The sequence below is a fragment of the Anolis carolinensis genome, chromosome 2, assembly GCF_035594765.1.
Source record: "Anolis carolinensis isolate JA03-04 chromosome 2, rAnoCar3.1.pri, whole genome shotgun sequence".
In the NCBI taxonomy this organism is placed as follows: domain Eukaryota; kingdom Metazoa; phylum Chordata; class Lepidosauria; order Squamata; family Dactyloidae; genus Anolis; species Anolis carolinensis.
The window spans coordinates 189,503,034-189,530,034 of record NC_085842.1 but is presented as its reverse complement, the minus strand read 5'-3'; the positions used below and the strand labels follow the sequence as shown (position 1 = coordinate 189,530,034).

General features: G+C 40.3%; 1 protein-coding gene across 5 annotated transcripts in view; it reads left to right on the top strand.

The window, feature by feature from the left end:
- Positions 1–26,667, top strand: part of chd1l (chromodomain helicase DNA binding protein 1 like) — a 49,845-nt gene extending 23,178 nt beyond the window's left edge. For 4 of the 5 annotated variants that reach the window (XM_008103849.3, XM_062971359.1, XM_062971357.1 and 1 more), the window contains 12 exons: positions 3,535–3,645; positions 5,194–5,308; positions 14,418–14,571; positions 15,375–15,540; positions 17,073–17,218; positions 18,095–18,255; positions 18,822–19,033; positions 20,595–20,693; positions 20,841–20,911; positions 21,332–21,446; positions 22,606–22,714; positions 23,552–24,599. In XM_008103849.3, the coding sequence (XP_008102056.1) occupies positions 3,535–3,645; positions 5,194–5,308; positions 14,418–14,571; positions 15,375–15,540; positions 17,073–17,218; positions 18,095–18,255; positions 18,822–19,033; positions 20,595–20,693; positions 20,841–20,911; positions 21,332–21,446; positions 22,606–22,714; positions 23,552–23,621 (1,529 nt within the window). In that variant the 3' untranslated portion in view covers positions 23,622–24,599. Of the gene's footprint in view, positions 1–3,534; positions 3,646–5,193; positions 5,309–14,417; positions 14,572–15,374; positions 15,541–17,072; positions 17,219–18,094; positions 18,256–18,821; positions 19,034–20,594; positions 20,694–20,840; positions 20,912–21,331; positions 21,447–22,605; positions 22,715–23,551; positions 24,600–26,119 lie in introns of those variants that run through there. The other variant, XM_062971356.1, reaches the window with a different exon arrangement.
- Positions 26,668–27,001: the final 334 nt, after the last annotated feature.

The window sequence follows — 27,001 nt, the reverse complement described above, 5'->3', positions numbered from 1 at the left end:
TTTAGTTTTACAACTACATATAGAAACAGGAATTTCGATGATATGGATCAGTCTAACGTTAGTATTTAGTGTTATCGCTTAACACTTCAGGATCAATTCAATTCCTTCATAGCTGCCCTTCCAAGCTGTAATCATTTGATTTTTTTATTGTAGTCTCCACTCCAATAAATGATTAAACCAAATATAGAAAATCTGGAACTATTTCAGTGTCCTTAAAATTATGTAATTTTTCTGTAACTTCTATTTTACTTTTTTATATTCAGCTGTAAATTTGCTGTTGTATTTACTCTGTAGACTTTCTTCAATAACAGCCCAACCAAAATAAATTCTTGCTGTCTTGGTTTTTAGGCCTGTTACTGGGATTATTTGAGTGCTGATTCAGAAAATTGGATAGGCCTCGTTTCGACATAGCTATCATAGTTGTCTATGGGTGAGCAGGGCAACTGGTAAAGGACATATGTTCTGTTTCTCAAAAATGAGCTGATAGTGGAAAACTGGTGTCATTTTGGGGAATCAGCAGATCAAATATACCCAGAAACAAGTCTAACAATTAAGGCACCAAAAGGTGTGTTGGCCAGTGTAATTGTTTTTGTCTTCTGTTGTTTTCTGCTTTAATATGGTGTCATCTGTTTATCTTACAAGGTTGATGTTCCTTCTTCTAATTTCATGCCTCCTTCCTCTGAATCTAATCCCACTTTACATACAATATTTTTGGCATACAAGTTGAACAGATGGGGTGATAAAATGCAGCTTTGTCTGTTCTCCTTGCCAATTGGAAACTATTCCATTTCTTTATATTCTGCCTCTTCCCCCAAGTACAGGTTATGAAACAGAACAGTCAGATATTGTGGCACTCTGGTATCTTTAAAAGTGATCTATAGTGTTGTCGAAGGCTTTCATGGCCGGGATCACAGGGTTGTTGTATGTCTTTCGGGCTGTGTGGCCATGTTCCAGAAGCATTCTCTCCTGACGTTTCGCCCACATCTATGGCAGGCATCCTCAGAGGTTGTGAGGTATGGAGAAAACTAAGCAAAGAGGTTAATATATATCTGTGGAAAGTCTAGGGTGAGAGAGGTCAGTATGAATGTAGTGTAGTTAATCACTTAAATTAGCATTGAAAAGCTTATCTGCTGTCTTCTTCCTGCCTCTGGGGCATCCTTTGTTTAGAGTCGTTAACTGCCCTTGGTTGATTCATGTCTGGAAACCCTCTGTTTTCAGAGTATTGCTTTTTATTTACTGTTCTGATTTTTGAGTTTTGTAATACTGGTAGCCAGATTTTGTTCATTTTCATGGTTTCTTCCTTTCTGTTGAAGTTGTCCACATGCTTGTGGATTTCAATGGCTTCTCTGTGTAGTCTGACATGATAGTTGTTAGAATGGTCCAGCATTTTTGTGTTCTCAAATAGTATTCTGTGTCCAGGCTGGTTCATCAAATGCTCTGCTATGGCTGATTTCTCTGGTTGAATTAGTCTGCAGTGCCTTTCATGTTCTTTGACTCTTGTTTGGGCGCTGCGTTTGGTGGTCCCTATGTAGACTTGTCCACAGCTGCATGGTATCCGGTAGACTCCTGCAGAAGAGAGAGGATCCCTCTTGTCCTTCGCTGACCGTAGCATTTGTTGGATTTTCTTTGTGGGTCTGTAGATAGTTTGTAGGTTGTGCTTCTTCATCAGCTTCCCTATGCGGTCAGTAGTTCCCTTGATGTATGGTAAGGACACCTTTCCTCTGGGTGGATCTTTGTCTTGACTCTCATGGCTTGTTCTTGGCCTTGCAGCTCTTCTGATGTCTGTGGTGGAGTATCCATTGGCCTGTAGAGCCCAGTTTAGGTGGTTGAGTTCACCTTGGAGGAGGTGAGGTTCGCAGATTCTTTGTGCACGGTCTGTCAGGGCTTTGATTGTGCTCCTTTTTTGACTTGGGTGATGGTTGGAGTTTTTATGAAGGTATCTATCTGTGTGTGTAGGTTTTCTGTAAACTGTGTGGCCCAATTGTTGATTGGGTTTGCGGATGACCAGAACATCTAGAAATGGCTACCGGATACCATGCAGCTGTGGACAAGTCTACATAGGGACCACCAAACGCAGCGCCCAAACAAGAGTCAAAGAACATGAAAGGCACTGCAGACTAATTCAACCAGAGAAATCAGCCATAGCAGAGCATTTGATGAACCAGCCTGGACACAGAATACTATTTGAGAACACAAAAATGCTGGACCATTCTAACAACTATCATGTCAGACTACACAGAGAAGCCATTGAAATCCACAAGCATGTGGACAACTTCAACAGAAAGGAAGAAACCATGAAAATGAACAAAATCTGGCTACCAGTATTACAAAACTCAAAAATCAGAACAGTAAATAAAAAGCAATACTCTGAAAACAGAGGGTTTCCAGACATGAATCAACCAAGGGCAGTTAACGACTCTAAACAAAGGATGCCCCAGAGGCAGGAAGAAGACAGCAGATAAGCTTTTCAATGCTAATTTAAGTGATTAACTACACTACATTCATACTGACCTCTCTCACCCTAGACTTTCCACAGATATATATTAACCTCTTTGCTTAGTTTTCTCCATACCTCACAACCTCTGAGGATGCCTGCCATAGATGTGGGTGAAACGTCAGGAGAGAATGCTTCTGGAACATGGCCACACAGCCCGAAAGACATACAACAACCCAGTGATCTATAGGCTAATGTGATCTGTATGCTACAGTCTATAAAGCACAGACTCATTTTCCTTCAAAATTCTTTGTTGTACTCCATTATCCATTGTATGTTTGCAACACCCTTCTATAATGAGCTTTAGTTTCTTTTTTCATTATCTCTGTGCACAAGTCATTGAACAGTTGCATTCTGAGTTCTGGTTCTATTTTTGTCAACTTTCATTTTTGTTTCTCTTCTGTCCTTGACTGTCAGTGCATTTTTATCTCTCGTCCATTTGAGTTTCTCTTTCCTTTTGGCTGCAGATAGTTTATCCCTGCATTCCTTCCTGATGACATCCCTTCTTTCAGCCCAGAGTTCACCTGGTCCTTGATCAATTAAGCTTAATAATGCAAATCTATTTTGATGTGTTTAAATTCTTCAGAGATGTTTTTGATGTTGTATGTCAGCATGCTAGTTGGTTTAGTGTTCTTGAGCGTTACTCTTTATAGTTCATGGACTGTTGCACAATCTGCTCCTGGTTTTATTTTTGCAGAGAGAATGGAGCTTCCCCATTTTTTGCATGCAATTATGTAGTTTATGTACACAATTAACACACATAAAATGTTATATCATAGATGGGGCTGGGCAAGGGCTGGAAGAGAAGTGCACCAAAGTTTGAGGGCCTTTTTATTGAGAAGCCTTGATGTAGGCAAGATGCAGAATGCTTTGAGGAGAGTGATGTAGAAAGGAAAAACTAACAATAATTACTCTGTGCAAAGGTGCACAGAGTTGGCAAACAGCAAATGTTTTGGAAGGACTGTAGTTTTATATGCTTGAACTGGTCTTTTCACTAGTGGTTTGCATCATTCCATTCACTCTTTTCTTATTTTGAAAAGGTTACAGCTATGAGCGCTTGGATGGATCTGTCAGAGGTGAAGAAAGACACCTTGCCATTAAAAACTTTGGTCAGCAGCCCATTTTTGTCTTCCTCCTGAGCACCAGAGCAGGTGAGACAAAGCTTACAGGAGGGGAGGGGACCTGGGCTGTCTTTTTGTTGTCATTGTGAGTAGTACACACAGAATGATCCACCTGGTCTAGAAGTCATTGAATAGACTTGTATTAAACACAAGTTCAGATAAACCACATTACTGTTTCCAGAATTTTCTTTGACATCTGAAAAGTGGTGGAACACTTATGCTGTATGTATACATAGGTGTATATGCAAACAGATGCAGCCAATAGACAAAGATAGCTGAACATTCTAATTCCTTGGGGCTTGGCTGTTATCACTATTATCCACTTTTATCTCTTGACAGTACGGGGTGGGGGGGGGGGGTGATAGTTGCATGGCATGAGTGATCATGACACACAGACAAATCCCAAAAATGTTGTCCTTGCAAAGAAATCCCACGTGTACCCAAAGCCTGAGTCAAATGATGCTTCTGTCCTCTTCATGCTCTATCTTGTTCTTGTATGGCAGTGCAGAAAACCTATCAATTGCTTTCTCTGCCAAAAAAAAGGACAATCTATGTTCTACCATGCCCTCCTGTAATCAGAGCATCTCTTCATAGGAGGCCTTGCTTCCTTAGTATTTAGATATTTATTCACAGGTGAGCCAGTTTGGTATGGTGGGAGTGTTGGAACTACATACTGGGAGAACAGAGCTCAAATCCTTCTACAAGTATGAAAACTTACAAGAGACCTTGAGGTAGTCACTTTCTCTCAGCCCCAGAAGAAGACAAGGGGAAACAAATTCTGTCCTCTGAACAAATTCTGGCGTATGGTAGAGTTAGCATAGGTCAGAAATGACTTGAGGGTACACAGTAACATTTTTTTTAAACCCACAATCAGTTTCTAGGCATGACTCAAGGCTATGAGGCATCTCAGCCAAACTAGCAAGATGAGACATATGATAAATATTGTGGGAGCTTATGTAGCGAAGCAGAAAGAGTGCTGAACTAAGACCAGAAAATGGTTTCAAATCCTAACTCAGCTGCAGGATGATTCCAAACCTGTTTGAAGTAGGAGGCAGTTTGTAGGTTAGAACAAAAGCTATCCACCACTCTTTGGAAAATTTTAAATGAACATGCCAGTGAAATGGATTTTTAGTCATGTCAGGAGCAAAGTATTTTCCATGTATGCTGCAGCATGCCTTTTGAAATCTGTCTTCGAAAACTGGAAGTTTCCAAGTTACACCTGGGAATGCTAGAGCGAACTTCTGTTGCATATGTTAATGAGATCCCTACAGTTTCAAACAGGGTAAGTTACCTGCAGAGAGGTGGGAGAGGTATTTAAAAAGGTCATTCGGTTTTTTAAAAATATGATATAATATTATCTTATGTAATATATTTATTGGTTTACAATTCTGCCAGTCCCAGGTCTTAGGTTTGGCATGCTTCTACAAGATGTAAACTATCATTCCATGCAGTGCTTTTCATGCAATTGCCTGGACATTTTATGTTATTTGTTCCAGGGTTGCAAATGGGTTACAACATCTGAGTGAGTTTGGTTTTTTTACTGTGAGAACTTTAATGGCAGCTTCCTTTATTTCCCAGGTGGAGTTGGGATGAATTTAACTTCAGCAGACACAGTTGTTTTTGTTGACAATGATTTTAATCCACAAAATGACCTGCAAGCAATAGCAAGAGCTCACCGGATTGGCCAGAATAAGTGAGAATATACATTGTGTGTGTATATGTATATGAATACATGGCTTTCTTTCTCTCTAGCCAAGATCTGGTACTTTATGTTCAGATCTTGGATCCAAGACATTATGAAGCACAGCAGTTATGCAACTTGCCACAACTGATAAAAAACTGCAGATTTTAAGATGGTTCTTGTGATTACTCCACCCCACTGCATCATCTGGAATATGCTATGGTGGGCCTTGAACCAGCTCTTGCAGAAGCCAGTTGAGAATGCTTTCTTTTCTTGCCCAGTAGCATTTAGATTCCTCAGAAAGCCAGGTAGATGGAGCCTTATTAATGACAGGATCAACCAGGAAAGAGAGTTCCAGCTGAGCGTTTTTATAAAATACTAGCTTGGAGACCCGGCGATGCCCGGGTCATTTGAGAAAGGCATTGTTTGCCTGTGTTCCAAGTGTAGCCTATATCCAATGTCAGCTGGGTTCAGTGGGTGCGGGTGAGCTCCAACCCCCATATGCAAGTCCCATCGTCCAGTGTCCATCCCCCTCCAAACAGAGCCAGTATGTAGAATAGGTCATGAGGGCTCCATGTACCATGTTTGGTCTTGATCAGTCATTTGTGTGGGTCGTGGTGCTCTCAGGAAGTGAGTGAGGGTATTGGAAGTCCCATCGTGCATGGTCCATCATCCTCCAAACTGCACCTGGGTGTAGTCATGGGTGTTTTCTGTTTGAAGTTTGGTCTTGATGAGACATTGATGGGGGTGACAGTGGTCTCAGGAAGTGAATGAATATACTGCAAGTCCCATCATCCAAGGTCCAAGCTCTTTCAAATCTCACCAAGATGTAGAGATGAAGATATTGTAAGTCCCCTCATCCACGGTCCCTCTTCCCCCAAACTGCACCAGGATGTAAAGTGGGCTACCCTGCACCTGCGTGTCAAGTTTGATACAGTTTTGTCATTCATGGGCATCACAGTGGTTTGTGGGAGGTGAATTGGATGAATGTACTGCAAATCCCATAATCCTTGGTCCACCCTCCGTCAAACTGCTGCAGCATGTGAAGTGTGTCATTTGGGATATGTGTGCCTGGTTTGGTTCAGTTGTGTGATTTGTGGCAGTTGCTGTGGTCTCAAGAAGTGAGGGAAGGTACTGCAAATTCCATCATCCTTGGTCCATCCTGCCCCAATATACATCAGGATGTAAAGGGGTCGACAGGAGTTCTGTGTGCCAAGTTTGGTCCATTTCTATCATTGGTGGGCATTGCAGTAGTCTGTGGGAAGTGTTTAAAAGTACTGCAAATCCCATCATCTGTGGTCCATCCTCCCCCAAATGGCAGCAGGTCATAAAGTGCATCGTGGGGATGAAGTGTGCCAAGTTTGGTGCAGATCCGTCATTCCTGTTGGTCTCAGTGGTCTGGGATAGTGGCGGCCAATCAAAACGCGAGCACATATTCCGCCAGGCCAATCAAAACGCTGATACATACTCCGATTTCACTTTTATTATATATATAGATTAAATGAGAGGTTGGAGGGAATCCTTCACAGATTTGCAGATGAGACAAAACTGGAAGCAAACTGACCTTGGCAGAGTTGGTAACATGAAATTTCTCAAAGTCTTCTCACCCTAAGAATTAGGGTTGTGCAATTCAGCTGAACTGTGATCTGTTTTCGGTATCTGAATTTTGGTGGACCCGCAGATCTGTTTTCACAAGCCTCCTAAAAACAGCCAGCAGCCAAAAACTTTTTGAGTCTGCAACCGAAAAATGTGGGAAAATGCGGCCCATTGGTGGCAATGGGGGGCTTCCAAGGCTCCTCTTATCATTTTTAAGGCTATCAGGATGAAAATAGCCATACTTGGAGGATACATCTTTGAATCATACCCTGATTTTTAGGAAATTCTTAACTTTCTAGAAATAAAATCTTTAAAAAAATACCCAAAACGGTATCCTCTTTGGCCCTGCCCTGTAACTTCTCCAGAAGGAGCAGCATGGCACCATTCCTTCATGCCAAATGCCAAACTGTCAAGGATGCAGCGTTCCACATAACACAGCCCACTATTACACTTTCTTTACTAATAAAAAAACAACAGAAACTTCTTCCAAAGCTTTTGCATGTCTTGTTCTCACAACATACTGGAAGAGGCCAGCCTCCATCTGTAAGCAAGCAAGCAGCATGTTCCCTTACTAGAAAAACACTCCAATATGATCTGCTGGAGAAAAAAAATTAAAAATGTATTGTGCGAAATATAGCCATTATTGAAAAAAAATAGACTTTGTATATAATTTGCAATAATTTTTATTAAAAAGAAACTTAACAGAAAAAAAACAGTCCGCACTTGCCTTGAGGGGGGCAACTGTTTTTACAGCTGACAAGGTGAGCCCAGCAGTGGAGAATAGCAGGTAGAGAGAGAACCACCTGCCAGTGCTGTTCTTGGAGGGATTTCCTCCCTCCTTGCACACACAGGAACACACAGGGGGAGGAAGAGAGGAGGGAGGATGAGGAAGAGCCATTCTTCTCCTGACTGCCAGTCAGAAGAGTAGGTCCCACACCTTTCATGTCATAGCAACCCCTTCAACCACAATGGCACCTGGGGGAAGGGTTCACATAGGCCTCTTCCACATTGCCTATAAAATACAGATTATCTGTTTTGAACTGGATTATATGGCAGTGTAGACTCAAGGCCCTTCCAGAATGCCAAGGCAGATAATCCACAGTATCTGCTTTGAACTGGATTATCTTGAGTCAACGCTGCTATATAATTCAGTTCAGTGTGGATTTTATACAGCTGTGTAGAAGGGGCCTCATATAATCCAGTACTAAGCAGATAATATAAGATTATAAATACATAATAATTTCTGTGGTATAATAATACAAAACAATATAATCTCTAAAATCAGGGCAGTGAATAAAGAACAACACTCAGAAAACAGGAATTCCAGACAGGAAACAATCAGGGCCAGCTAACACTCCCAACAAAGGATTCCCCCAGGGAGGAATCAGCCAGACTTTGAAGCTAAAAGACCATTAAATGCTAATCAAGGTGACTAATTGCAGCATTCAGTCTTGCCTCCCACAGACAAGAGTTCTTTCTCCCACCCTGGACATTCCACAGATATATAAACCACACGCCTGGCTGCTTCCTACCTAGGGAAATCCATTGCAAATGAACAAAACCTGGCTTCCAGCATTAAAAAACTCTAAAATCAGGACAGTAAATAAAGAACAACACTTTGAAAACAGGGGAATACGCTACTGGAGGCGATTGAGATGACTGAGTCACCATAAATATATTCTATATTGTATTTAATTGTTCTTAATGGATTTTATATATTGTTAGGATTTTAACTGTTGTTGGCATCAAATTGTTGCTAATTGTGTAAGCCGCCCTGAGTCCCTCTAGGTGAGAAAGGCGGGATATAAATGCTGGAAATAAATAAATAGAAATAAATAGTAGGAGTTCAAGTTTACCCTACAGCCAGAGACCACACTGAACCCCAGCAGTACTCCATCTAGACCAAATTTGCCCAACATAATAGATTTTAAGTACTGATGTAGTTTGTGGGCATTAACCAGGCATGATGCAAGTTGCAGTTCGCACACAACATTATGCATACTGTACATATATAAAATCATATAACGTATATTAAATACCATCACTTCCTCATCATCTTTTTTCAAAGCCAGCAGACTATGCCACAACAATGTGTGGCCGGGCACAGCTAGTATAATATAATAAATCTTTATTTGTACCCCACTATCATCTCCCGAAGGGACTCGGGGCGGCTCACATAAGATCTCCAAGTGCCACATATAAACAACAATACATAAATACAATGACAAGTACTATCAACAGCACATAAAAATCCCACTAATAAAACTGTAAGAGTTTAAAATTCCTAAAATGCAGTTGAACTTGTGGATAAGCCGGCTTATCTGCCATAACAATTAAAGTGCAAAGCTTCAACAAAAGCCAAGCCTAATGTATATTATTTTTAAGTACCAGCCAAATTAAATGGCATGTAGAAGAAATGAAGAGCAAAGATAAATATTTTGATTAAATTAAACAATAGAAATTAGATATTAGATATTAGATATTGGTATTGGTAGGTGGGTACTTAGTAGATAAATAGGTACTGGCAATAAGTGGTTTTTCTGAGACTGAAGCTTTGCTTTTTGCTGCAATTTTTCTTAACAATAATATAAAATAATAGAGATGGAAGAGACCTCATGGACCATCCAGTCCAACCCCCTGCCAAGAAACAAGAAATCTCATTCAAAGTACTCCCGAAAGATAACCATCCAGACTCTGCTTAAAAGCCTCCAAAGAAGGAGCCTCCACCACAGTCCGGGGAGAGAGTTCCACTGCCCAATAGCTCTCACAGTGAGGAAGTTCTTCCTGATGTTCAGGTGAAATCTCCTTTCCTGTAGTTTAAAGCCATTGTTCCACGTCCTAGTCTCCAGGGCAGCAGAAAACAAGCTTGCTCCCTCATCCCTATGATTTTCCCTCACATATTTATACATGGCTGTCATGTCTCCTCTCAGCCTTCTCTTCTGCAAGGTAAACATGCTCAGCTCTTTAAGCCGCTCCTCATAGGCTTGTTCTCCAGCGTCTTGATCATTTTTAGTTGCCCTCCTCTGGACACTTTCCAGCTTGTCAACATCTCCTTTAAATTGTGGTGCCCAAAATTGGACACAGTATTCTAGGTGTGGTTTGACCAAGGCAGAAGAGAGGGGTAGCATGACTTCCCTGGATCTAGACACTTATGCAGGCCAACATCCTGTTGGCTTTTTTTTTTTTTTTTTTTTGCTGCCACATCATATTGTTAGTTCATGTTTAACTTGTCCACAAGGACTCCAAGGCCTTTTTCACACGTACTGCTGTTGAGCCAGGCATCCCCCGTTCTGTATATTTGCATTCAATTCTTTCTGCCTTAGTGGAGTATCTTGCATTTGTCCCTGTTGAACTTCATTTTGTTAGTTTCAGCCCATCTCTCTAGTCTGTTAAGGTCGTTCTGAATTCTGTTCTTGTCTTCTGGAATGTTAGCTATCCCTCCCAGTTTGGTATCGTCTGCAAACTTGATGATCATGCTTTCTAAACCTTCGTCTAAGTCGTTAATGTTGAACAGAACCTGGCCCAGGATGGAACCCTGTGGCACTCCACTTGTCACTTCTTTCCAAGATGAAGAAGATGCATTGGTGAGCACCCTTTGGGTTTGTTCACTTAGCCAATTACAGATCCACCTAACTGTAGTTTTGCCTAGCCCACATTTTACTAATTAGTTTGCTAAAATATCAAGGGAGACCTTGTTGAAGGCCTTACTGCATAGACCCAGCTTGTAACTCTATCAAAAAAAAAAGATCAGATTAGTCTGGCATGACTTGTTTTTGATAAATCCGTGTTGACTATTAGCAATGAGCACATTAGTTTCAAAGTGTTTGTAGACCACTTCCTTAATGATCTTTTCCAGAATCTTGCCTGGTATCGACGTGAGGCTGTAATTGTTTGGGTCATCACTTTTTCCCTTCTTGAAGACAGGGACCCATTTGCCCTCCCCCAATCTGCTGGGACTTCTCCCATTCTCCAAGAACTCTGAAAGATGATTGCCAATGGTTCCTTCAATGCTCTTGGATGTAGTTGATCTGGGCCTGGGGACATAAATTTGTTTAGAGCGGCCAGGTATTGCTGAAATGACTTGTTTCCCTATTTGGGGTTGGATTTCCCCTAATCCTTCGTCCCTTCCATGTTTCTGAGGTTGAGGATGGCTTTCTTTTTGTGAGAAGACTGAGGCAAAGAAGGCAATAAGTAGTTCTGCCTTTTCCCTATTCCCTGTCACCATCACCCCATCTTTTCCTTGCACAGGCCCTATCGCCTCCTTGTTCTTCCTTTTGTTACCAACGTAAACAAAGAAGCCTTTTTTGTAGTTTTTAATGTCCCTGACAAGCCTGAGCTCATTTTGCGCTTTAGCCTTGCGAACCTTTTCCCTACAGGAGTAGGCTATTTGTTTGAATTCTTCTTTGGTGATTTCTCCCTTTTCCACTTTTTGTGCATGTCTCTTTTGAGTCTTAGCCCAGTTAGAAGTTCTTTGGACATCCATTCTGGCTTCTTCGCATTTGCCTTATTTTTTTTTCTTTGTTGGCACTGTTTGCATTTGTGCCTTGAGTATTTCACTTTAAAAAAGTTCTCATCCATCCTTAACTCCCTTGCCTTTTAATATTGGCATCCATGGAATGCTGCTCAGTATTTCCTTCATTTTTTGGAAATCAGTTCTCTTAAAGTCCAGAGTTTAAAGTCTTAGTTTCAGCCATCCTTTGTATGGCGAACTGCAGGAGCACATGGTCCCTTGCCCCTAAGGATCCGACCACTTCAACTGCATTGATCAGATCTTCCACATTTGTTAAGATGAGATCGAGAGTAGCCGATCCCCTTCTTGCCTCTTCTACCTTCTGGACCATAAAATTGTCTATAAGGCAAGCGAGGAATTTGTTGGACTTTGTACTCTTGGCCGAGTTTGTTTTCCAGCAGATATCAGGATAGTTGAAATCGCCCATGACTACTGTATCTCTTCCTTGTGCCTGTTTGGTCAACTGCTGACAGAAGGCTTTGTCGAGTTCTTCATCCTGTCTCGGAGGTCTGTAGTAGACACCCATAATGAGATCTTTTTGAGTCCCGGTTCCCTTGATTCTTATCCAGATGCTTTCAAGCTGGTTACCCAGATTGCAGTCTTGCATTTCTTCTGCAATGTAACTGTTTTCGACATATAAATCTACTCCTCTCCCCTTTGTTCTGTTTCTGTGAAAGAGGTTATAGTTCTCGATGGCTACATTCCAGTGATGGGAGTCATCCCACCAGGTTTCAGCAATGCCTATGACATTGTAAATGTGGTGTTGTGCTAAAAGTTGGGAGTTCGTCTTGCTTATTTCCCATGCTCTGTGCATTAGTGTACAGACATGTAAGCCCCTTTTAAAACTCTTCTGAAAGAGGGGAGGAAGGAGAAAAGGATATGAAAGAAAAAGCTAAAGAGGGTGAGTCAAGGCTCAGCGCCACCCTAATAATTTTAAAGAAAAGCATACCTACCCACCCAAGAGATGCCCTTTCTCCCAAGTCCCCAAATGCACACCCATCCATCTGCACTTTCCAACTCCCAGTCCCACTAAATAAAATAAAGAAAATAAAGGAAAATTAAAACATAAAATTAGATTCAATACTGGATGCCAAGCCAAAAGCTAAAGCTGCGAGTGGCAATGGGATTGAGGTACCTCTCTCTAAAGCCAGGATGCAACTGAGAAATGGAGGCACTCACCCCGTTTATATTGGGTAAGACACATCACGGCTTTCTTTTGCCTGATTGGCTCAACAGGCACGGCTCACAGGGAAACCCTGTGCGAGCATGTGGCAGCCTCTCCATGCTCTGCGTGTTCCCGAATAGAAACAGAAAGTAGCCTTGATCGGCAGCCGAGTAATCTATTTTGGACAAAAAAAATGGCGGCAGAGCCCTTGCCATTACAGGCATCCGAATAAGCAGAAGATCGGGGGGTTTTTAATGGATTCGGGCACAACCCTACTAAGAACCAACTTGATGGTGATGACTGAAAAGACCTTCTGTTGGCATATAGGTGTTTGATTATTGTTGACCAGACATTTTTATATTAAATCAAAAATGTTCTTACTCATAAGACAACAAAAGTAAATGCATTTTTATATTGAATAATTTTTGGTCCGGCAACCTAACTGGCCCATTTGCTTTGATGAAATTTTAATTGTTCAGATCTTAATTGTCTCCTATTTATTTATTTACAGTATTTATATTCCCCCCTTCTCACCCCGAAGGGGACATTACACATATAAGGCAAACATTCAATGCCTTAAATTAGAACAAAGGCAGAGACAAACGCAGGCTCCGAGCTGGCCTCGAACTCATGACCTCTTGGTCAGAGTGATTTGTTGCAGCTGGCTGCTCACCAGCCTGCACCACAGCCCAGGCCTAGCTTAAACCATTAGATGTGTATGTGTTTTAAAATGTCTTCGAGTTTGTTTTATATATGTTCTTTCGTGCACTATTTGTATTATTTTTATTGTCTTTTTGTTTAATACTTTGCCACATTCAGTGGCATTATCCAAAAGATGGGGTGTATATTGTAGTAATACTATGTAACAAAGTTTGAAAAAAATGTTCCTGTTTTGAAAGTGTTATTTCCAATTTAATTGTGTGGTACTTACTTTGAAAATAATTGTGAAACTTTGTTTTTGTGGCTGCCACAAACTATGTTGAATTGATTGAGGTTCTATGAAATATTCATTGAAAAATTATAGCAAAATGTGCTGCAGATGTCTTGCAAAAACAAAGTTTTGCAGTTTCATAAATGTTTCCCACGTTTTTATAATAGAACCAATTAGGAAATGACATTTATAACTCAGGAACAAAAACTGTGTTACATAGTGTAATCTGATCTTCAGAAATTCCTTTATGCATTCTGGGATTTTGCATGGCAGAACTGTTTCTCAAGAAATCACATTCCCTAAGTGTGATTTGGATGAGGAACGGGCATAGTGGATGCCCTGGTACTCCATTTCAACCCCTTAATTCTGCAGGCATCCTCTCCACAGAAGCTTTCTTCAACCCAGTGACCTAGTACTACTTCCATCAGCCTCAACTGACAGGACAGCATCCAAAGGATTCTGTTTAGGGAGAGGCTTCTCTACATAGACCATAGCTGATCTGATTGCTTGGTTTACTTATCAAGAGGAACATGTGGTGGAAAGCTTAGAAAACCTCTGGACTGGTAAAATATATTTTCATCCTATATTTTTGAGTAGGCCTGTCATTTGCTCCAGAGGAGCCCCCGGTGGCACAATGAGTTAAACCCTTGTGCCAGCAGGACTGCTGACTGACAGGTAGAAATGCAGGCCAACTATTTTTGGATGTGGGGCTACTTTGTGAAAGTGTTTTGTCTGACACAGGATTGAATGACAAGTTTTCTCTAGGAAGCTGATAGGTTGGGGTGAGTGAAGTGTGAACCATCTTTGCTCTAAACGCCATTTGCTTTTTTATTCTCTGTAAGATTTATATAGACTCCAGTCTCTTCTAGACTAGTGCAGCTCTTTTAAATTAAAATGTGTTTTTATTGTGCTCTTTAAGGCCTGTAAAAATTATTCGTTTGATTGGGAGAGACACAATAGAAGAGATAATCTATCGACGAGCAGCATCAAAGCTCCAGCTAACTAATACCATTATTGAAGGAGGTCAGTTTGCACTTGGAACCCAGAAATCACAGGAAACTGATAATATTCAGGTAAAAGAGAAAGCAAATGTTCAAAGCCAGATCCATTTTCATTAAAAATATGTGGAAAGCGACAATAAGATCTTGCTGTATTTCCACTGGACTGGGGAATTTGAGTGATTTTGGGATTTTCAACAAGGTTTCTATAAGCTTGTCAGGCTATTAGCAGCTTGATTGCGAAAGCCACTATATCAGATCACAAATTTTCTCTAGTTTTGAGACCAACCAGTTAAAAGTTTTAGATTTTGCTGAACTTATTGTTGAACCACAAAAAGCCTGTTTTTTCAGAAGTAATATTCCCGGAAGTGATATAACCACTGTAAATGTCCTTAATTTTATGCCTGCTTTAATTCCTTTTTCTTTAAAAGGGTTAGAAAATAATACCGGAAGCACTTTGCTCTAATTTGATTTTGAACTCAGAACAAAGGCAAGTGATGGACCATGATTCATTGCTTAGTCTCAACCCAATTTGTCACCCTCTCCTTTTTTTACTAGTTTGTTAGATATATCTAAAGATCTCAGGGCTGTCTATAATAAAATAAGAATGATAGCTACTGTTACAGTTTTATAACAGTAGCCATGCTTCCGGTTCTAGTTTCTGCAATTGTTTTAACACTGTCAAGTTGAGTTTTGATAACTAAATGTGTTGCCTCACAGGCGGGCAGTACATAAACATTTGTGTTTGCTTCTCTACAAATTACTAGGTTTTTAATGAATCTGTAGTAACAGTGATCTGGAAACATTGCAAGAAGACTATGAAGACTATGAACAACTATGAAGACTTTTAACCTTTGTCATTTTTGTTTTTTAAAAAGCTGAGTGAAATCCTGAAGTTTGGTTTGGACAAATTGCTATCATTGGATGGGAGTACTATCTGTGATGTGGATTTGGGAAATATTCTCGGAGAGACCAGAGAAGGAATATGGGTGATGGATCCTGTGCTATCCACCACAGATGGAAACGAAGAGCAAAATCTAGAAAGTATGTTGAGTTAAAATGAGACTGGGATTAGAATTAACCTCAGTTTGAAGCTAAGATAAATTTCTGAACTCTAACGCTGCTCATTCGTATAATTGTGATACCTGTCTAATCTGCTTGTAATCAGCCTCTCCTTGCAAAGATATTTCTTCTGTTTGCAGATTTCATGCAATCCTTGTTTTTCAAAAATCTAGGCTATTTTCCTACCAGAATTAAACAAGCACCCCTCAGAGATTTGCTCATGGTTCAGAACATAGTTTGGTGTCAGAAGTATCTGAATGTAGTAAGTCTAATACTCCATCTGATTAAAATGGCTCTCTGGGGAGAAATGTCATAGAGGGTAGTTCTTGTGATGGTTCCTTTTTATATATATAATAATACTTTTATTAAGACAAATAAAATTATATAAAACAACTTTAAGGGAATTTTACATTCATAAGATTTACATATTATACAGTACAAGCAACACTGTACGCTAAACAAACTATGTGGAACACTACAAGGAGGGATAATATGATTTCCTCTCAATCACATATTACAACTATGGTAATATATATATATATATATATATATATATATATATATATAAATTTATATTATATATTATCTTTATAATGCTCTAATAACTGCATCTCATGGCTATCAAAAGCCAAAGTTGTGATATGCCCTCCATCTTATCTTCACAAAAGACATATCTCCCTTCTTCTGAAAATTAACCAAAGACATCTCTTTGATGAATATTGTCAATTTGTCCGTTTCAAGTAGTTCATACATTTTTACCAATCACTTGTCTTACTGACATAGTACTGTAAGAGTTTTTCCATATTTTTCCCCATTTGTACTTCCATCATTCCTAACAAATACAATTCTGGTCCTTTTAGTAATACAGTAGAGTCTCACTTATCCAACACTCACTTATCCAAGGTTCTGGATTATCCAACGCATTTTTGTAGTCAATGTTTTCAGTGCATTGTGATATTTTGGTGCTAAATTTGTAAATACGTAATTACTACATAGCATTAAGGTGTAATGAACTACTTTTTCTGTCAAATTTGTTGTATAACATGATGTTTTGGTGCATAATTTGTAAAATAACCTATTTTGATGTTTAATAGGCTTTTTCTTAATCTCTCCTTATTATCCAACATATTCGCTGTTCTTCTGACCCGTTTATGTTGGATAAGTGAGAGTCTACTGTACTTTTTAAAAAAATGTCCTCTATCATCAGATGCATCTCAGTTCAATATGATTTATCATCGACCATGTCCACCACATATGATAAAATGTCCTTAATTTCTAATCATATTTCCAGCATTTACCAGCTGTATTTTTATACATCTTAGGACGTCTTTTTGGAGTCAGATAGCACTTATATATCATTTAACATTTTTTTCTCCTTTCAGGTCATATCACACTGTGAACAGAGTTTTCATCCATATTTTTTCCTATTGCTCCAAATAGAACTGGACTTACTTTTAAATCAAATTCTTAAGCATGATTGGTTGTTCATTTTGAGATGGTTGTTTGTTTTTAAGGCCACATGTACCTGTATGAAGGCAAAGACTACTCCAAAGAAGTTACCAGAGAAGACCAGAAAGCCTTTGATCAGCTGCTTGATCTTCAGAAAGTTCTCCTTGAAGATGTCAGTCAAGAAGGAAGAGCTCTCCGAAATAAAGCAAATGTGAGTAAAAATAAAGTGTGGCATTTTGACACGTTGTGTGGTAGCTTAGTGTAAAAGTTTATAACTAGCTTGTTTGCATTCTGCAATTTGAAAAAAAAAGGTCAGGTCGGGCATCTTCTCCAGTCAGAATATTTTATATAGAATAAGGAAATTGCATGATTTCTGGTATAGAAAAGAAACACTTGGTCACAAAAATATGTTCTGTGTACCATCATGAACCTGAACACCATTATAAAACTAAGAATTGAAGATCCACTAGCTTTGGCAGTTGGATTTTCACCACAATTAGGGTTTTTTTTTTCCGTGCCCGGAGCGACTTGAGAAACTGCAAGTCGCTTCTGGTGTGAGAGAATTGGCCGTCTGCAAGAATGTTGCCCAGGGGATGCCTGGATGTTTTGATGTTTTAACCATCCTTGTGGGAGGCTTCTCTCATGTCCCCGCATGGAGCTGGAGCTGACAGAGGGAGCTCATCCGTGCTCTCCCCGGGTGGGATTCGAACCTGGCAGCCTTCAGGTCAGCAGCCCAACCTTCAAGTTACAAGGCTTTAATCCACTACGCCACCAGGGGCTCCACCACAATTAGTTTAAAATAAGTTAAGATGTCCATGATCACTGTAGAATTCAAAGAGATGGGTTTCGGCTGAATGCAGTAGTGTATATGAAGAGGCTTTGCACAGGAACATGCAGTCACTGACTTGCAGAGGGGATAAGTAAGACCAAACTTCGGTTCCTTGAGAGCTTGTCAACCAGCCCACAGCATTTCAAAGAGCAGCTAAAAAGCAGACCAGAGGGAGCTATGCTACTCTGGATGAAGAATGACCTGGAAGCAACTTTCTGTGGGGAAATGTAACTCATAAACACTTTTTTTTCCCTCCAGGTCCTTGTGAGCATCGAGATGGGTCCCAGTAAGAAACGGCAGAAATTAAGTCCTGAAGAGCTGGAAGCCAGGCGTAGGAAGGTACAAGAAGCAGCAGCCAGAAGGGCCAGGATCAAGGAAGAACAAAGACAAAAAAAGGCAGAAGCCGAAGACCAGAAAAAGTAAGGTTACCTGCAGGCACTGCACTCAAAGCGGCACAAGCAAACAAAGCCCTTCATAATTCTTCCTGCTGCTAGGTTAAGGCTGTATATTTGGCACTACCTCTTACAAACAGTGGTTGCATGTTTTCTTCATAATCCTTTCTGAAATCTCCGTAGAACGCATGTGTCAAACTCAAGGCCTGCAGACAAAATCCAGTATACCATGTCATTTTATATGGTCCTCCAAATGCTGAACTACAACTCCTGTATTCCTCATCATTAGACATCATTATTAAAGTTGATGGGAGTTGTAATACAGCAACATCTGGATGGCTGCAGTTTGTTCTGTTTAACAATGAGAACAGGATTTGAATTTAGATACAAGCTTGTGGATATGATGTCTGACTTTAACATGCTCTTTAGCCTTTCCCCATCCTCAGAAGTGCAAGGTGGCTGGCCTTGCATCATAACAGGCTGTACCTCAAATCAAAAGGCTTTAATTCACTCAACATTTGTGTTGCTGTTATTACAGTAGATAGTGTGCTTGTTTAAGAGAGAAAACTATCTGGTTTTTTTTTTAAATCTAGGATGGCCTGGTGGGAAGCTAATCACTACAGGTCTTGTTGCCTTGAGTCAGAAGAGAGCAGTGAGGAGGAGGAAGAGGAGGAGGAGGAAGGCGGCATGTTGAATGTCCATTTGGATTACACTGATACAAACCAGACCTCCATCCACTATATTATGGGTGATGTCACTCATCCCTCAGCTGGGGAAGAGGATGTCATCATTGTGCACTGTGTAGGTAAGTGAAAAACACTGCCAGACCAGGCATAGGTTTTGTGAACTTGTAACCTCCCCAAAGTCTTGCTTGGGTGGAACTTCTTTCTGTTCATGGTTTTCAATAGGAAAATGTGGTTGTGATGAAATGTGTTTTTCCTTTCTAATGATAAGCAGGTTCTAGTTAACTGGGAAGCCATGAGAATTTCTTCATTGACTTGATTCTGTGAATTGTATATACCGAGAGAGTAATATTACTGACTCCAGAAATCTGTGTAATAGGTCATTTTCCTCCTTGGTATCTGTAACTTACTCATAGATTAGCTCTGCATAGAATCATAAAGGTGGAAGAGACCACAAGGGCCATCCAGTCCAACCCTCTCCCATGCAGGAAAATACAATCAATTGCTGCAAGCAACAATAAAATAATTGTATAAATACATCTCAACAGATTATTAAAATCCTAATGCAAACTGCATGTTTAAGTAGTGATATCAGTGCTTTGCGCAGTCTCACAAAAATTAAGAAGCGTGCCCAGCTTTTTGTAATCTTGCTTCACAAAACCTTTCTGCACCCATCCTGTCTTTGTAAAGTCCAACTCTTACTAATATTTCAGCCTTAGTTGTCCAATTGCCAATCAGTTGTGGATTTTTTTTGTACTACATACAAAATATCTGAAATCATTTAAAATGAATACCTGTGGAATATGATGCCTCTGATTCCAGCATAGAATTTGTATATCTTGTTATGCCATTTTGGAAGAAGTATTTTTATATTTAAATGTTCTGTCGGTTTAGTGTGCATGTTGGATGGCATTCAAGATTCCCGTTATCATCAGACTACATAATGAAAAGTCCCAGAAATAATTTGAGTGATGGGAAGAACCGAGAAGCCAAGGGTATCAAATTGTGTCCCTGCATAGAATCATAGAATAGTAGAGTTGGAAGAGACCTCATGGGCAATCCAGTCCAACCCCCCTCTAAGAAGCAGGAAATCGCATTCAAAGCACCCCCGACAGATGGCCATCCAGCCTCTGCTTAAAAGCCTCCAAAGAAGGAGCCTCCACCACAAATCCGGGGGAGAGAGTTCCACTGTCAAACAGCTCTCACAGTGAGGAAGTTCTTCCTGATGTTCAGGTGGAATCTCCTTTCCTGTAGTTTGAAGCCAGAAAACAAGCTTGCTCCCTCATCCCTATGACTTCCCCTCACATATTTGTACATGTCTATCATGTCTCCTCTCAACCTTCTCTTCTGCTAGTGACCTGTGTCTCACAGAAGCTGCTTGGTCAGGATTTGCCTGAAGCATAACTGCTATCTACATTTGAGATTTGGCCTCTTCTCTATCCTGCCACACTAAAATATTCACATTGTCAGTACAGCAGATAGCTGTTTGTTTTTTAATCTTTGTGGATCTCAACAGGACAAAGGCTTTTCTATCTGTGGATGCACTTTCCATGAGAACGATATGAGGAAAGAGTTTATCTTTCAGCCCTTGAAAGCTCCATTTAAAAAAACACACCCACACATCCTTCCTTGATTTTCCCGAACTTTCTCTGTAAAAGTCTTACATGTTACTCTCTGGTTCAGATGATTCAGGCCGCTGGGGGAGAGGAGGCTTATTTACAGCTTTGGGGAACCGTTCTGACCAGCCAAAGAAGATATATGAACAGGCAGGAAAGATGAAAGGTAAGTCAGATATGGGGGGGAAATGGAAATTATTCCCCTTTTAACTGTACTGTTTTAGATAAGACTTCCCAACATCTGATATTAACAAGTCATTAAAGTGTTATCCCAATCATAAGGTCTCAGTGCTGCTTTGCTTTATTCTTGTAGATCTGAAATTGGGAGGAACTCTCTTATTCCCGATTGATGATAAGGAATCCAGAAACAAAGGACAGGACTTGGTAACTATGCATGGAGATACTTTCCCCTTCTTTTAATTGAAGCATTTAAAATCTTAATCGAGGAGCTATATAAAATAGGCAGCTGTAGGTGAAAAAAACAACAAAACACTTAAGTGGAAATATAATTTGAATTTCACTAAGAAACATCCATGAAGGTGTTTTGGCATCAGACATCTCCACAAGGTAGTCAGTCTTTTTTTTAAAAAAAAAAAAAGAACAAACTTTGAGATATGTTTTAATTTTCAAATGCTTATTTAGACTGATAAAAATGAAATGAGGAATTATCAGAATGCTTTTAGACTTAATCCAGAGGCACAATAGTCCTTGCATCCTGGTGAGGAAGATGTTTCTTGACAATAAGCCTTGCCATTACTTCTCTTGTTCCTTGATTTACTCTAAGCATTTATCGCGCTTTCCCAGCTTGCCCTTATTGTTGCGCAGCACCGAGACTGCTCCAACAACTTGTCTGGAATTAAGCTCCCTGCTTTGGAAAAAGGATTAAAGAAAATCTATCTGGCAGCCAAGAAAAGGAATGGTAAGTATTCCTGTTTGAGAAATAGAATATGCCCCTCAATTCACATATAGAGTTCTGAAGGTCCTGTTGAAGCAAGTTGAGAGGCACAGTGGAGGTATTCCAGCCTCCTCCTAGAGTCTCTGACATTGTGGAGAAGACTCCTGTATCAGCAGCTGCCCCAGCTTTGAAGGAGACATTTCAGAGGGATGCCTCCTGCACCTTTTGTTGTGCTTCCTCTCCTCAGACAAAAATCTGGTTCTATGTTCAGAGTTTTTAACAAGTATTGCTACCTGAGTTGAGTTACCTTAAAAATTGTGAGCTGCCCTTCATTCTGAAAGAGCATACTGGAAACTACTAAAACATAATTTGCCTCTATCTTGGTTTGCCACATATCAAACTAAAAAAGGAAAGAACTGTCCAATTGAATCTGCTGATATTTTATTGAGGTCAAAATAGGGGATAGACAGGCATGGGTAAACTTCAGCCCTCCAGGTGTTTTGGACTTGAACTCCCACAATTCCTAATAGCCAGTAAGCTGACTGGGGTTTCTAGGGGTTGAAGTCCAAAACATCTGTAGGTCCGAAGTTTGCCCATGCCTGCAATAGAAGGTTGCTAACAGGTTGTACACTGGAATGAACAGCTAGTGAAGGAAAGTGCCCTTGGGCTTAATTCTCCCTGGTCTTCCTTACCCTAAAGCAGGGGTCCCCAAACTATGGCCTGCGGGCCAAGGTCCTTTACCCATCCCGTGGTCCAAACTTTAGGCTTATGGTCACCCTCAATCTGAAACAAAGGCACACAGCAACAACAACAATCCTAATTAACTTGACTATCTCATTAGCCAAAAAGCAGGCCCACACTTCCCATTGAAATACTGATAAGTTTATATTGGTTAAAATGATTTTTAATTTAAAATATTGTATTGTTCTTTCATAAGTTTTTTTGCACTACAAAAAACATATGCACTGTTCATGTTTTTTCAAACTGTAATCCAGCCCCCACCAACTGGCCCTCTATTTGAAGAACGTGAGGGCCCCTGCCCTAAAATTTGTAGATTTGAAAGTCCCTTTAGATTAGAATATAATTTCTACAGCTAGGAAGTTATGTACAGGATGTTTCTCTCTTGTTTTTAGTATCTGAATTTTTATTCAGGCAACTTTTCCCCTTTTCCTTGGCCCCTCAGCAAGTGTCCACCTACCTCGTATTGGACATTCAACCAAGGGCTTTAATTGGTACGGAACAGAGCGTCTCATCCGCAAGTACCTGGCAACAAGAGGAATTCCCACATTTCTGTATCCTTGTGAAGGACTTTACATCTGTAAAAGTCAGAAATTAGAGATTGGGAATGTGTTGCATTTGTTTGGCACAGCGACTCAGGATTTTTCAACCTCCATATAAGTTCCATGCTGAGTAATGGGCTTTGACTTTCTTTTCATTGAACCACTTTTTCAGCAATTTAGGTGGCCATGCCTGTAGGTGGCACAGTACAATTTCCCCTCTCCTGCTCTTTCTCATATCTTAACACATACCCTTTCATGTGTTTTATTTCTTGTCGAAATACCTCTTCAGGTTTTTTTTTAAAGCACATGCACATTCCTAATTTCTATGAAGAGGAAGGAGAACTCAAAAGTGGAGAAACTGAAGTTCAGGTTGGGGAAGGACACTCATACAATTACAATCTATCAGGGGTCACTAGTTTATTGCTCTTATCTCTGGAAAAGTATTATGTGATCAGTAAGGCCGGTTTGGCCCACTGCTGAAAACTTGAAGAGTCATTTTTGTTCAGGACCAAAGCTGTAGTAACGATGAGGAAGGGGGTATTGCTCTTCTTTAATATTTAACCAGGCAAACTGGTTATTTCAGCATGGATTTATTCCCAATTATGTACCAGATTAGATCTGAGTCCTGTTTAAGCAGCTTTCCAATAAACACTGTGTAAAGGAGCAATTTTAATCTATGTTGTTATCTGTGGGAAATTTAATTTTACCCACAGCTCTGAAAAACGTTTTGACTACTTTCACAATCTGTGAGCATCTGTCTTGGGGTAGTCTAAAAATAACTTTTACAAGCTCTGGTTTTTTTTAACTTCTGATTTAAGTTCATGATAGCTTCTTAACCATTCTTGTTAGATACTACTTTCCTAGAGCTAAAGTACCGTCGCAAGTTTCCACAACATCAGCATCAACTACACAGTCTTAAAGCTGTTTGCAGTGCACACTGATCTTTCCTTCAACTCATCTGCAGACAGTCAGCATTCATGTCGCTTTTTCAATTGTTTGAGATATTGTTGTATGCATGTAAATCTGTTTCTATATGAGGGGGAGGACTGTGCTTTATCAGGACTGGATCAAGTGTTTGGTCATGCTCACAGGCCCATCTACACTGCCATATAACATCCAGATTATCTGCTTCGAACTGGATTATATGGCAGTGATACACAAACCTTCCATGAGTGGCTTTAGTGTTGTGCTGAACATGACCTGCTGGCCTCTGAGAACAGTTCAAGTCAAGAAGCCAAAAAGAAGCAGATTAAGAGCAACATGATAGACCTGTGTCTTGGTTCTTCATCTCCTGGTTTTATTCCTTCACCCTGTAGAACTATTGATTTTTTTTATTTCTTGATTTAATTTTGTCCTGGTACATGGGATTTTTACATTCTTGTTGAAATGTAGTGTGAATGCTAAAATGACAGATCTTGCTTTTCAAAGCGATAGAATCAAATCTATATAAAGATATTTTGCTTCAAGAACTCATCTTTTACAAAAATAAAGATCTGGAATGGGGTTTATGATAGACAAGATTGTCAGTGTTTCCTAGCTGAAAGTACTATCCTAAGGACCAGTCAGAATGTCATAGGAGATGAAGAATGGCTTATTGATTGACCTGGTGAAGAGTCTCAGCATTAACTGTCATGTTGAGTGTAAATTCTTCAGGGAGTCAGGCAAAACTGTATTACTAGTAACTTGTAACCTTTAAGGTTGAACCCATCCGTTTGTCTGTACAAAGAACCAGCCTGGCCACAACGAGTCCAGAAACACCAAATGGCCATGATGTTAATCCCATGTCAATACAGTCCTCCTCTATGTCCACAATGTTTCTAGAGACCACGTTTAGATATTACAAGTGATGCATCCATCTTTTGAGTAAAATAAATCTACTTATTAAGGAATTATTAAACCCTTCTGTCTTTGGGTGTTCTTCCTTTACATTTCCCCCATAACCCCCTCATGGCCAAAGTCTACTCTTTATCAGAGTTATTTTTCTTAGAAATGTTTTAACTAGTAATTTACTAACATTCTTGTCTTGAGGAAAGGCATATCCCCGAATATTTCTTCCTGTTTCCCTAATCTCCATTTATATTCCTGGTAGTTCGGAGGAAAGACTTATCAGAGGAAGTGCCTGGCCTGTCTTTTCTCACAATCCAGCAAGCCAGCAGAGCTTTCCAAACATTTCATGTTAGTGACACACTTTTTAGACATGATTCATTTTACAACACAGTAATTCGGTTTTACTGGCAAACCAGAAATTAAAACCAAGCTCTTGTAAAAGATAAGGGGTTGGTCTAATAAGATGGTGCAGAGACAAGAAGGGCTCTGCTAACCTTGGAGAGAGTCAACTTAAAATCTGAGGTAATCCTCCGCTCTATAGCCCCCTCTCCAGCGGGTTTTTGCACTATCCATTCTCTGGAGGGGTGAAGGATCCTTCAGAGACAGAAAGTGTAGAACAGTGCTGTGAAAAGGGGTTGGAACTTGCAAGTCTGAGCAAGGATGTCGCCATTAACCAGCAATGCATAATACCAGCAAAGCTGGCTCTTTCAGCACCATTCTTACCTATGTCTAGCTGCCTGAGATCCTAAATCAGCCGTTATTGCTGCAGGAATCCACCGTGTTGCTGACTTTGTTCTTCCAATCCCTTGGGCTCAGTCTCCTGCTGATCCAGAGGCAGGCATCATAGGCCGGCCTGTCATCATTGCCGCGGCTACTCCGCCGCTCCGGGGAGTAGCCTGTCTTCCTGTCTTCATGCTGCAAGCACTCCAGTAGCGGCTGCAGCCCACTACTGTAGAATGCTCAGTGTTCACAATGGACTCTGCAGAAGATGCTTCAGCTGTAGTTCATAAAAAGGAAAACCAGCCTGTTTAGCAAGCCTTGCAAATGTTTATTTATTATCAGTAAATGTTTGCTTTCTATACCTATTTGCTATACCTATATATCTGAGCTTATTTAAAAATTTCTCAGGAGGAAAGGGATTGCAAGTGGGGAAAAATTAAGAATCTCTGGTGTAGAGGGCACAGCCCCCCCCCCTTCTGAGGGAGCCTTTGCATCTATATGCTGCCCTCTGCTGGTTATATCTGAATGCTCCACACTGACATACCTTTTTGTTTATTTTTGGGACTTCAGCCCTGAACGCTGCCTAGACAATTACATAAATCCATTACTAGCATGCAGTGTTTGCAGTGGACTCTTCAGAAAGCGCTTCAGCTATACTTCATAAAAAAGGAAAATCTGCTTGTTTATGAAGCTTTGCAAACACTGATTTATTATCAGTAAGGGTTTGAGTTTTATATCTATTTTATATACCAGGAGTTCCCAAGTTACAAACAAGATAGTTTCTGAGTTTAGTTTGTATGTAAGTTGGAGCAGGTACTTTTTTAAGTGTGAGTTTATCCATCCATTTATCTCTATATATATACTTCTAAGGAACCAACAACCACAAGGAAAATCGAACAAATGCTACTGTCAGCGAAAGACAAAAGGCATCCTCTCTCTGCAGGAGTCTACCGTATACCATGCAGGTGTGGACAAGTCTACATAGGGACCCCCAAACGCAGCGCCCAAACACGAGTCAAAGAACATGAAAGGCACTGCGTACTCAGCCAGATAAATCAGCCATAGCAGAGCACTTGATGAACCAACCTGGACACAGTATATTATTTGAGAATACAGAAATGCTTGACCAGTCCAACAACTATCATGTCAAACTACATAGAGAAGCCATTGAAATTCACAAGCATGTGGACAACTTCAACAGAAAGGAGGAAACCATGAAAATGAACAAAATCTGGTTATCAGTATTAAAAAGCTCAAAAATCAGAACAGTAAATAAAAAGCAACACTCTGAAAACAGGATTTCCAGACATGAATCAACCAAGGGCAGTTAATGACTCTAATCAAAGGATGCCCCAGAGGCAAGAAGAAGACAGCAGATAAGCTCTTCAATGCTAATTAAAGTGATTAACTACAACATTCACACTGACCTCTCTCACCCTAGATTTCCAGATATATTAACCTCTTTGCTTAGTTTTCTCCATACCTCACAACCTCTGAGAATGCCTGCCATACATGTGGGTGAAACGTCAGGAGAGAATACTTCTGGAACATGGCTATACAACCCGAAAAACATACAACAACCCTGAATGAAAAACTGCTGGTGATTTTCTACTGCTGTGCTGTAGTGTCGTAACCTATTGCACCTGTGCGTGGTTTGGTAACTGCACAGTGGCAGACAGGAAGTCGCTCCAAAGGGTCACCACTTCTGCATAGAATCATTGGCTGCCCTCTCCCCTCTTCCCTCTTTGGAAG